Source organism: Anomaloglossus baeobatrachus, chromosome 9 (genome assembly GCF_048569485.1).
Source record: "Anomaloglossus baeobatrachus isolate aAnoBae1 chromosome 9, aAnoBae1.hap1, whole genome shotgun sequence".
NCBI classification, from domain to species: Eukaryota; Metazoa; Chordata; class Amphibia; order Anura; family Aromobatidae; genus Anomaloglossus; species Anomaloglossus baeobatrachus.
Window position 1 is genome coordinate 214,698,513 of NC_134361.1, and position 12,509 is coordinate 214,711,021.

Sequence of the window (12,509 nt, forward strand, 5' to 3'; positions counted from 1 at the left end):
TGTGCTGTTTGTTTTACCTTACTGCTTGAGGATACACCCAGACTATTTCTACAGTTTGTGTGATCTGTAAATAATTCAAGAATAGGCACGTAGGCCGGACAAGTATGAGCAATGCCATCCATTGTGCCTTGCTATCAGTTTTGCTGGTGTCGGTTTGCTTTCTGTGTTGGGAAACCTCCCGCTTATCTCACAGGGGCCGGATCGGGGCATTCTTACCTCCATTGTGCTGGCATACTTCACTTTGCTAATTTTCTTGGCTGTATTGAATGCCCAGTCATCTTTGCTGGAGGCAATCCATAAATAAGTGTAACTGGGAGCCTATCATTTATGTATATCCCTAGGCGTATACAGTGGCAGATCAGACCGGCCCAGCCTCCTTCTCACAACTTGTTATAACAAATTGGCAATGTTCTCCGGTGGTTGGCACACCTCGGCTTACTATCATGAGAAAGGCACATGCACAAGTGAACTTGGCTGGTAACCCCTTTAGATGCCGCAGTAAATAGCAACCGTAGCATCTAGACAGTTAGAAAGGGGGAATCATCTCAGTCACCCAACTGACACGATTTGCTTTACTGTGCACCATTGTAACAAGTTGCCTAATAAAGCTCCCCAGGTCTGCCATGGATATTAGGCTGTACCAATATTGTTTTAGGATACTAGATAACTAGGTGTATTATTGGGAATTTGTCAGTAGGATTGTCGCGCCCAGGGATATGGGGTACTCCGTCCCGGCCAGTATGTATATTGGGAATGTCACTTTGGTGGCCGTTGCCCGGTTCCGTGCCCTGGACCCTTTTTGTAAAGGGGGATATATTTATTAGGGATTAGATTGGTGTTCATACGTGACGCTACTTGCGGTTTTGGGGCTATATAGATGGAGCCGCCGCTGCACAATATCCTCTACTGGGGCTGGTGTTAGTGGCAGCCTAGATGTTAGGCCCTCTGCAAGCAGGGCTGGCCCCCAGAGGGTAGGTGTAATGACGGGTGTCAGAAGAAGGTAGGCCACACAAGGGGTTCAGTGCAATTGGTTCTTTACTCACTTTCTGGTGGTAACTGGTCACCCGAGGCCAGCTGGTTTCACCTTCAGGTCCCCTTTGTTCCAGTGGCAGTGTAGTAATCTGGTACCTTCTTCCCCTGCACCTGTCTCTGGTTAGTGGGTCCCCGTGGCGTAGAGCAACTGGGGGTCGCCATCCGGTGGTGTTTCTTCCCACTTCTGTCCGTATGACGGTAGCGTGAACGCTGTGGGGATGGAGTCTCTGGTCCTGTCCCCGGTTCTCCCTTTGCTACTGAGTCTTCGGATTTTTAGGATCAGTGAGGTCCTTGATGGTCCCCTCACTGTGCAGGTGTTAACAGGTCGGCTTGGAGCTCATTTCTGTCCTAGGGTCCTGTACCCCGTCAGAGCGTAGTTCCGGGAGCACTCCATCGCGCTCCACCGGCAACTACTCCCCTGGGTACCAGGTCACCGTTAACCCGCATCAGAACGTCTCCTCACATCCACCTTCACTCCCCTAACTCACTTCTCTGACTTACTGTCCACAGTCTGCCCCTCCCACCTGGTCAACTAGTGGACTGGATTAGCTCCACCTCTAGGCGGCAATCCATTGGTCCGACCCTAGCTATGTACCATTGTCTGGGGGATTATTGGGGAAAAACTGAGGATTACCTGGCTTTTTGTTGTTACCGACACTGGTCTCCCTAGGGGGTAGGCCCTGCATCCTGGTGGGGATGCAGAATCTTATAGCTCCCTGATGGCTTAAGGGGCGCTACATGATCAACCCTCCTAAGCCATCTATATGGCCATGCATGTCATAAACAGTTGAATAAATTATACCTTGATATCTGACATTAACATTTTCCAGCTGTGAGCGCACATAAACTCAGTGACATCTCTGCCTGCAGCTGCAGTGGGCGGTCATGTTCTGTGCCTGAGCACTGCAACTGCAAGATGAAGCACAGCCGGGATCGATGTGGGACTTTGTGTGGATTACGTCAGAACTGGGTGTTTGAGGTTAATAAATTGAAGAAAGAGGGTGCGTTTTTTGCATTTTATTTAAAATCATTTATTTTTTTGGTGTTTGTGTTTTATTTCTTTTCACTTACAGTATTAGAAATGGGGGGGTCTTATAGATCCTCATCATTAATAATCTAGGGCTCAATGGCAGCTGTGAGCTGTCATTAACCCCTTATATTATTCTTATTACCACTGCACCAGGGCAATCGGGATGAGCCGGGTAAAGTGCAGGGATTGTTGCATCTAATGGATGCGACAATTCTGGGTGGCTGCAGGCAATAACCATGGGTCTCCCCAGCCTGAAAAAAACAGCCCCAGCTGTCAGCGTTACCATGGCTGGGTATCAAAATTGGGGGAACAGCACGCTGTTTTTTAACATTATTTACCTAAACAATTTAAAAAAAAGCAGTATGCGGTTCCTCTTATTTTGATACACAGCCAAGATAAGCGCACAGCTGGGGGCTGCAGCCTGTAGCCGTATACTTTATCTGTGCTGTGTGTCACAATAAGGGGGGGGATATTACGACAATTTTATTTATTTTTACACCACTAAGGAGATATTTACAGCATGTGTGATTCCAAGCAATCACAAACGCTGTCACACAGATTGGGGGTGCGGTCTGACTGCAATCAATCACCAATCACAGACACCAGGGCTACTGGTGGGCAGGGGAAGCAGTGAATATGTAAGAGGGTAATGAGTGGCCCCGCAAGTAGCATTACAGCCATGTGGGAGACTCAAGTATAAAGCTCCTGCTCTAATCCCCGTAGCCCTTTCTGTCACCATTTTAAAGCACAATATTCGGGTCCCTATAGACTTATATGGGGATTGGCATCCAGGCAGATATTCGTAATCAATTCCGGTCCTGAATATCTGCAGATTCACCCATCTCTAGTTAAGATCATTAGGCCAGACATAGATTTCAGAACAGTACAGCAAAATTGAACTTTGTCTCATTACAAACACATTTGCAGTTGTCCTCTTACACTGCTGTCTGTTCTGCTGTACTGTCATTACCTCCCCACACACACTGACTGCTGGTGAGCAGCGGCTGAAGCACTGAGAGGACAGCGGCAGCTGCAAATGTGTTTGTAAGGTGACAAAGCTTAGTTCTGCTGTACTGTGTTAGTTCTGAGATCTATGTCTGACCCATAGATCTTAAAGTGGTGGTCAGAAGGCCAAAGTAATTTTCACCTAAATTCCTATTTATTTAGTGCTCTCATCTAAACCAATTTTTAATATACTTGCATTAAAACTTTCCTCTCTTTCCCTCACTACTATCTAACTGCTATTGTATTTTTTCCCTACTTCCTTCATGATGTGGCTTTATTTCACAATCCCAGTACATGCTAAGGTAGGATACTCGAAAAGAAAGTGTCATCACAAGCAGAGGCTTTGTTCACAGCAGCAGCCCCTGCCCCCTACATGAAACGAGGCATCATCAGTAATGCTCATTTTAGGGGCTAGGCTAGTTCTTGCTAGAAGTGCACTGTGTGATGTACACAATGACAGTGCACTCTGTTGTCAGCATTAACGAGTCGACAACGGAGAACTGTGCAGTCAGTGCGAGGTGTCAAAATATCCGGGATGTAGAATCCACTGACGTCAATTGCGGGGGAAGTACTGGTCTCTGCACATTGGGTATTCTGCCAATGCGCACTGTCATTGTGCGCAATGCACAGAGACTAGCCTGGCCCCTGAAATGATGACTGATGATGCTTCATTTCAGTGCACACTGATAGTGCGCACTTCTCCCTTGCCAGCTCATTACTGCTGATTTGAGTGGACAACAGAGAGTGCACTGTCATTGTGTGTAGCGCGCAGGGACTAGCCCAGCCCCTGAAACGAGCTTCACTGATGATGCTTCACTTCAATGCGCACTTATAGTGCACACTGCTGTCTTGCCAGCTCATTACTGCTAATCTGAGTTGACAACAGAGAGTGCACTGTCATTGTGCACAATGTGCAGGGACTAGCCAAGCCCCTGAAACGAGCTTCACTGATGATGCTTCACTTCAAGGTGGGGTTAGAGGCTGTGACCGTATCCTCTGCCTCCTGATGACATTTTGTTTGAGTATCCCAGCATGCACTGCGATTCTCAAACAAAGCGTCATCAGAGAGAAAGTAGAGAAAATAAAATACAATAGAAGTGAGGGAATTAAGCCCCTGAAATGAGCTTCACTGATGATGCTTTCAAGGTGGGGACAGAGGCTGTGACCGTATCCTCTGCCTCCTGATGACATTTTGTTTCAGTATCCCAGCATGCACTGCGATTCTCAAACAAATAGTCATCAGAGAGAAAGTAGAGAAAATAAAAATACAATAGCAGTGAGGGAATTTTTACTGCAAGTATATTAGAAATTAGTTTCGGTCATGGCACTACACATACAGGGATTTAGATGAAAATTACTTTGGATCATCCCTTTAACAGTTCTTTAAGAAAAATGTGGATTGCTATGGAATAATACATCAGATCATAGCGATAAAGGTATCATTTTATTAAACCCTCTAAGTCTATAGCATGCCCATAAAGACTGCTTAGGAAGGGTGATCCTACTGACAGATTCCCTTTAAAGCATTACATAAAAAGGTATGAGCCTTTAAAAGTGGAAACCATCAGCAAGCAGGCTACCACGGTTCTCCTATGATATAATGTTTTAATTATCATTCTCACAATTCGGTCACAAAGCAGCAATTACCATCAGCAAGTTGGTAACCAATGTTCATCTACAACCAATATTGTAATGGTCAGCCCCGCATCACAGTAAGACGCCATTGTGTACAAAACCTCTTTGCATGATCTATGAGCACAGACTCGGCCAGCAACAAAGAGATGGGTAGAAACTATAAAAACAATTCAATAAATCAATATTATGAATATGTTCAATAAAGTGCATGGAGTTTAAATATAACTTTTGATAATATCAATAAAAATAGATGATTTGCAATTATCACATCTTGCTACACAAAGGTGACATAGCTTTTCCTGTACGTCACATTGTAAAACAAGATTGTAGTCCACTCTAGTGTCTAAGAAAAGCACAGGAGAGTAAATAAAGAAAAAAAAGCCAAGAACAATCTCGGCCATCAAGTATGAGTCACGCGGAGTTTTGCTCAAAACTCCTCGAGTGTCATGGCGGCATTAGACGCTGTTCACACCACAGATTCTGACACTCCACCCTATTGTTTCTCTGGTGCTTCTGAGTTACACAGGCAGGCTCGGTCATCGACCAGCTGTGGGCTCATTAATGGTCAAGCCAGCAAGAGTTAATCTCTACTAGCCTGCTGCTTACCTCTAGGATCACATGTTGTTGGAAACCGATCACATTTACTCTCCTCCTTTTTAAGATGGTGGAATCTGTCTTCCCATGCCGACTATAGCTTACTGCTGTGTGTGTGTGTCTATGTGCTGGTGCGTCCCAGTCCTGCTGGTGATTATATTGAATGGTGTTTGGAGTTGTTGTGGAACTCTCATCATCTGCTCTTAATTTTCCCCGTAAACGTTTATTGACTTATACCTTTGTGTGAGCGTGCAGTGAGGGAGTGTTTTGGTTTACCCTGTCTGTCTATTTCTGTTGGATTTATCACACTCCTGTCCTGGCTCCCCCTGGGGTAATTGGAAGGGTGGGATAAGATCAGGGCTGGTCAAGAGCAGGGCCAGGAAGGTGGCTCAGACATCTCCACCTTCAGGGGTAACTCTGAGATCAGAGATAGCCGGGGGGCCAGTCTAGGAGCCCCAGATCCCTGCTGTATCCATAGTCACACTATGACACTATGTGGAGAATAGAAGGCATCAAAATATCCAGTGATCTCAACTGAGGATCTCAATGGTACCAGCGGGGTATCGGTTACTAGATCCACCTTGTCAGAACCAGCTGTCATGAAGAGCCCGATTACCAGGCAGAATAAGTATCCTAAACATTTCTATCCATCTCCCGATACGGTCCCTCCAGTAGGATTCGTCATCTAAGCTTGATGAATAAAGCAAACCAACCCTTAATGAAGTAGACCAATGCCGGATACACAAACAAATCCGCATTGCTGGCTATAAATTATGAAAAATTAAGAGATGCCTAGCTTAGCCCAGGCTGGACGGTGGCTCAGTAGTTAGTTGGGGGTCCTGGGCTTAAATCCCACCAAGAACAACATCTACAAGGAGTTTGAATGTTCTTCCCATGTTTCGGTGGCTTTCCTCCAGATCCTCCAATTTTCTCCCATGCTCCAAAGATAGGGAACTTAGACTGTGAACCCCAATGGAGACAACGAAGACAATATCTTTAAAGTCCTGTAGAGTATGATAGCGCCATATAAGCATATTAAATAAATAATAACAGCTCGCGTCTTAAATTAGTATTTCAGAAGGCTTGACTGGTCACTCATAGATGAAAATATTCACATCTGGGTCGAGACCCCTTCACTAAACCAACCTTGTAACAGATCAGGTAAAAAGAGATCAAGGTTGGAACATTAACAACTTTTGGTAGATGGATCGATTGCTGGTACCAGAGTCAATCATGTCGTCTCTTGAGCCCACCTAAAATACAGATTAACTTAGTCTCGGTGGGGTTCAGAGTGGGGAAGGGTTAGGGAGGTTAAATATCCAGGAAAGACCCAAAAATAACCTGACCAAAAGGGTTGGCACTCTGAAACATTTGCGTTACCGGACTTCCTATCCATGTCGTCTCTCCCGAAGAAATCCCTAGATATCCAAAAATTTGAGCTGTACATTTAAGCCTAGTGGTGTCTGTATATTTAGGCAAAAAATCCACTTTGTATCTCGTAAAATCAGCCGATCGCAGTCTCTCCCTCTTGGTATCTCAACTTTGTCAATATCTGTAAACTTCGTTGAGGAGCATAGCTCTTCGTAGGTCTCGTTCGCTCGTCTTGCTGGGTGATAGTTTCTTCAGTGTGAGGTCCCCAAATGTTCTTCTGAGTTCCTGTCTCGTCTGACCCACATTTTCATGTTTTAATGTTGTACCCCTCATCAGTCACCTGACCTGGGAAAGTCTTGCCTCTCATCACTGTCACAATGGGACTGTAGGAACATGAGGGACAGGGGCTCCTCATGCAAGGATATTCCTATGGTTAGGGTTACTCCTAATGGTGGAGATGCCCGAGTCCCGTGCCTGGCTAAGCTCCTGACCAGAACTGATCTTATTCCCACCTCCCATCAGGGAAGGAAGGGGCGGGAGAGATGGAAACACAGATAAAGACAGACAAGGAAAAACAAACTATGACACACTGCAAACACACAGGAGACTAAGGAGAAAAGCAAGAGCAGGAAGGTAGCGACAAAAAGACAACAAGGGTGAACTCCACAATCACTACAACAACCATTAGTTAGTCTGGATCATAACAACTCACCAGACCAGCTAAGATAAACTATAGCCGGCACTAATGGAAGTGTCCAGTTAGTATATATAGTAGGGGAGCTGATGTGATTGGCTCCTCCACAACATGTGATCAAAGATGACTCACAAGCAGACCAGCAGAGATGACTCTTATGAATTACCAATCAGTTGGTCAACACCTGAGTCATCCTGCGCAGATTACAGACCTCAGAAAAGTTATCGGGCGGAGTGTCAGAATCCGTAGTCTGAACAGAACCCGACGACACCATGACATCTGAGAAGCTAATAAAACCTCCATGTGACAATTACGTATGAATGTGCAGCGCAATCACCATATCTCACAATTTGTTGGACACAATGACCCATGACAAAACATATTGACAACTTCTACATGTCAGCTATTTATTTCCATGTAAACAGCAAAAATTCTCATTTAACATTTAATATATATTTATTCTATTAGGAGAACCGACGTATTGATGTTGACCCCTTGGCTTGCTCCAATCATATGGGAAGGCGGCTTCAATATCGACATACTGAACGCACAATTTCATCAGCGAAACGTTCACGTTGGGCTCACTGTGTTTGCCATCAAAAAGTAAGTTTCTGTTTTAGAAGAAATTAACATCACATGCCCCATCCTGCCATTCACAATAGGAATACCTGGCACTCTTATGCGATTCCCATTCCTAGGGTGGCATAGGTCACCCACATTTTTACCTTTGCCTCCTAAATAATATTCAACTATTGCAGTTTCCACACTGGATTCTAGTGCTGTCTCTGTATGTTGTTGACACTTCCTGTTTTGTGCATCTCACTTGTCAGCTTTGCTTTGTCGACTGGGTCAGAGTGAGCAGAGTCATTTCATTGTTATTACAAGTAGGAAAAGATATAACAGAGTGATATAAAAATGATTTTTCTCTTTCTACTCTTATGGCTATGTATTCAGCATCTAATGATGTGAAAACTGATCAGGTCTGAAGAAGAACCAAGAGGTTTCTCGACATTTTTTTTTTATAAAGGCAGAGAAGCCAGAAGACGCCGTCTGCAGATAACCCCCCTCACTTTCAATGTCTATTCAGGAGGACTTTTCCAAGCAACTATTCACTGAATATCACAGTGGAAAAGGACATGGAGGATCGATCAGATGGAAAATAAAAGTTTCTGACATCAGTTCTGCACACAACTTACTAGTGGACCTTCAATCAGTCCTTCATCAGGACCTTAAGACTCTGCAATTGAAAGTCATTGATTTAGAAGACTGCAGACAATGTCTCCCCAAAAATTCACGAATGTGACCTAATTATTGACTGGGCTAATAACCATATCCTTGCCTCCGCTCCGCAGGATGTTATGGCGAGATTCCACAACTGAAGGAGAAGAGGCTCTCCTCATGTATAGGAGGTAGAATGGATCTCTCTCGAATCTTAAGGAGGGACAAAGATCTACGAGGGGCTGATGATAAATCTCTGGCTTTATCCAGAAAGAAACGAGATAGGATGATGAAACTTTACATTTATTCCACATACTCTCGACTGATGACAACACACTTCTTACATCGGTATTCCAATTTCTGTAACCCGAGCAAAAAGAAAGATTTCAGATGTGCCTCAAACCAGGCATCCGAAGCAGCCATGGCATCAGAAATGGTATGAAATTTTGTACCCTTGAGGTATTTCTTCAGGTTTGGAACAGATGATAGTCGGAGGGAGCTAAATCTGTTGAATATGGTGGGTGGTCAACCAGCTGGAAGCCCAGCTCTGCCAGTTTTGCCGTGGTCGCTTGTGCAGTGTGAGCGGAGGCGTTGTCTTGCAAAAACAAGATCCCTTTGCACAGCTTGCCGTGCCTTTTGGTCTTCACAGCTGCCTTCAATTGGTCCAAAAGTTCAATGTAATACCTTGCATTGATGGTGGAACCCTTTTGAAGGTAGTCCACTAGCAGCACGCCCTCCTTATCCCAGAACACAGACGCCATCACCTTAGTGGCGGATTTTTGCACCCTGGACTTCTTTGGAGGAGGAGAACCACTGTGCCTCCACTCTTTTGACTGATCCTTGTTTTCAGGGTCATACAAATAAATCCAGGTCTCATCCATAGTGACCGGTCACTCCAAGAAGTTCTTATCAGTCCAGAAACGCTAACAAATGGACCGGGAAGTTGTCACTCGCTGCTTCTCTGATCTGTTGTCACACATTTGGGGATCCACTTTGCAGATCGCTTCCTCATCTCCAAATATTCATGGATAATGACACAAACACAATCCCCATGATGTCTGCTGTTGCTTTAGCTGAAATTTGTGGATTCTCCAGTATGAGGTTGTGCACAGCATCGAGGATCTCCGTAACAAAAACCACTCTCGGTCGTCCAGGAGGTTCCTCATCATTGGGGCTGAAGTGGCCCGTTTTAAATTTGCCAACCTAGTTCTTAACTGTGGAATATGAAGGGCATTGATCCCCCAAGGTCTGTGACATATCACCATGAATATCCGCCGCGGACTTTCCTTGCAGCAACAAGAATGTTATCACTCCTCTGCTCTCAGTTGCTGTAAATATCGCATTAGACTTCGGAATTTTGTTTTCCCGCGTGCGTAGATCACTGTTGCCATAAGCAACAAACACAAAATTTTGAAAACATATATTAGACACATAAGGCTTTCATGTGATGTAACATTCGTTACCATAGAAGCAAAAAAAAAAAATCACAAAGCCAAAGACTTAAGGCCGCTTTACACGCTACGACATCGCTCAAGCGATCTCGTTGGGGTCACGGAATTTGTGACGCATACCCGGCCGCTTTAGCAATGTCGTTGTGTGTGACACCTATGAGCAATTTTGCATCGTCGCAAAAACGTGCAAAATCGCTAATCGGTGACATGCCCCCCTAATCTCGATTATCGTTGCTGCTGCCGTAACGATGTAGTTCGTCGTTCCTGCGGCAGCACACATCGCTACGTGTGACACCGCAGGAACGAGGAACCTCACTTTACCTGCGGCCGCCGGCAATGTGGACGGAAGGAGGTGGGCGGGATGTTAAGTCCCACTCATCTCCGCCCCTCCGCTTCTATTGGGCGCCCGCTTAGTAGCGTCGCTGTGACGCCGAACGAACCGCCCCCTTAGAAAGGAGGCGGTTCGCCGGTCACAGCGACGTCGCTAATCAGGTAAGTAGTGTGACGGGTCTGAGCGATGTTGTGCGCCACGGGCAGCGATTTGCCCGTGTCGCACAACCGATGGGGACGGGTACGCACGCTAGCGATATCGGTAACGATATCTGCGCGTGTAAAGTGGCCTTTTGTAAAAAAAATCCATGCATTATTTTGGTTACATTTTTCCCCTTTTTGTAAGTAATATTTTTTTACAGTTAGCACTATAAAGTATTTTTGGCCAACATCTTAGTAATTTTCCCATGGGGTCCTCATCTTGTGGTAATGTCCCCATTCTGCTCCTCATCCTGTAATAATATGCCCATTCTGGTCCCCTTCTTGTAGTAAGGTGCCCATCCTTGTCCCTATCTTGTTGCAATGTGCCCATCCTTGTCCCCATCCTGTAGTAATGTTCCCATCCTTGCCCTCATCTTGTAGTAATATGCCCATACATGTCCCAATCCTGTAGTAATGTGCCCTTTCTTGTCCCCTTCCTGTAGTAATGTGCCCATCATTGTCCCCATCCTGTAGTAATGTGCCTTCCTGTCCCTTTCTTGTAGTAATGTCCCCATCTTTGTTCCCATCCTGTAGTAATGTTCCCATCTTTGTCCCCATCATGTAGCAATGTGCCCATCCTTGTCTCCATCCTGTAGTAATGTGCCCATCCTTATCACCATCCTGTAGTAATGTGCCCATCATTGTCCCCATCATGTAGTAATGTGCCTTCCTGCCCCTTTCTTGTAGTAATGTCCCCATCTTTGTTCCCATCCTGTAGTAATGTGCCCATCTTTGTCCCCATCGTGTAGCAATGTGCCCATCCTTGTCTCCACCCTGTAGTAATGTGCCCATCCTTATCACCATCCTGTAGCAATGTTCCCATCCTTGTGCCCATCCTTGTCCCAATCCTGTAGTAATGTGCCCATCCTTGTCCCCATCCTGTAGTAATATGCCCATCCTTGTCCCCATAATGTAGTAATGTGCCCATCCTTGTCCCCATCCTGTAGTAATGTGCCTTCCTGTCCCTTTCTTGTAGTAATGTCCCCATCTTTGTTCCCATCCTGTAGTAATGTGCCCATCTTTGTCCCCATCGTGTAGCAATGTGCCCATCCTTGTCTCCATCCTGTAGTAATGTGCCCATCCTTATCACCATCCTGTAGCAATGTGCCCATCCTTGTGCCCATCCTTGTCCCAATCCTGTAGTAATGTGCCCATCCTTGTCCCCATCCTGTAGTAATGTGCCCATCCTTGTCCCCATAATGTAGTAATGTGCCCTTCCTTGTCCCCATCCTGTAGTAATGTGCCCCATCCTTGTCCCCTTCTCGTAGTAATGTGCCCTTCCTTGTCACCATTGTGTAGCAATGTGCCCTTCAAGGTCACCATCCTGTAGCAATGTGCCCTTCCTTGTCACCATCCTGTAGCAATGTGCCCTTCCTTGTCACCATCCTGTAGCAATGTGCCCTTCCTTGTCACCTTCTTGTAGTAATGTGCCCTTCCTTGTCCCCATCCTGTAGTAATGTGCCCTTCCTTGTCCCCATCCTGTAGCAATGTGCCCTTCCTTGTCACCTTCTTGTAGTAATGTGCCCTTCCTTGTCCCCATCCTGTAGTAATGTGCCCTTCCTTGTCACCTTCTTGTAGTAATGTGCCCTTCCTTGTCCCCATCCTGTAGTAATGTGCACTTCCTTGTCACCATCCTGTAGTAATGTGCCCTTCCTTGTCCCCATCCTGTAGTAATGTGCCCAGGGTCATTTGGATGTTTTTGATTGTCATTATGATTTAAAAAGAGAAAGCACAGTAGTTTGACAAGAAATGGCTTCACTACTAGTAGTTTGAATGGAAAAAAAAGATTTTGTATTATCATTCATATTCTCTAAGAAAAGGCCAAGAAAGCAAAAAATCTGCCGGGGTGTGTAAACTTTTGAGCACAACTGGACAAATCCTGGACAAATGATTCTCTTATGATTTACTTCTAAATCTTCCCTTACTCCATACATAACTAGATTTTGCA

At 45.3% G+C, this 12,509-nt stretch overlaps 1 protein-coding gene across 2 annotated transcripts in view; it reads left to right on the forward strand.

Moving 5' to 3' along the window:
- Window positions 1-12,509, forward strand: part of LOC142251544 (histo-blood group ABO system transferase-like) — a 65,486-nt gene that overhangs the window by 42,884 nt on the left and 10,093 nt on the right. For both annotated transcript variants that reach the window (XM_075324442.1, XM_075324441.1), the window contains one exon: window positions 7,830-7,964. In XM_075324442.1, the coding sequence (XP_075180557.1) occupies window positions 7,830-7,964 (135 nt within the window). The remainder of the gene's footprint in view (window positions 1-7,829; window positions 7,965-12,509) is intronic.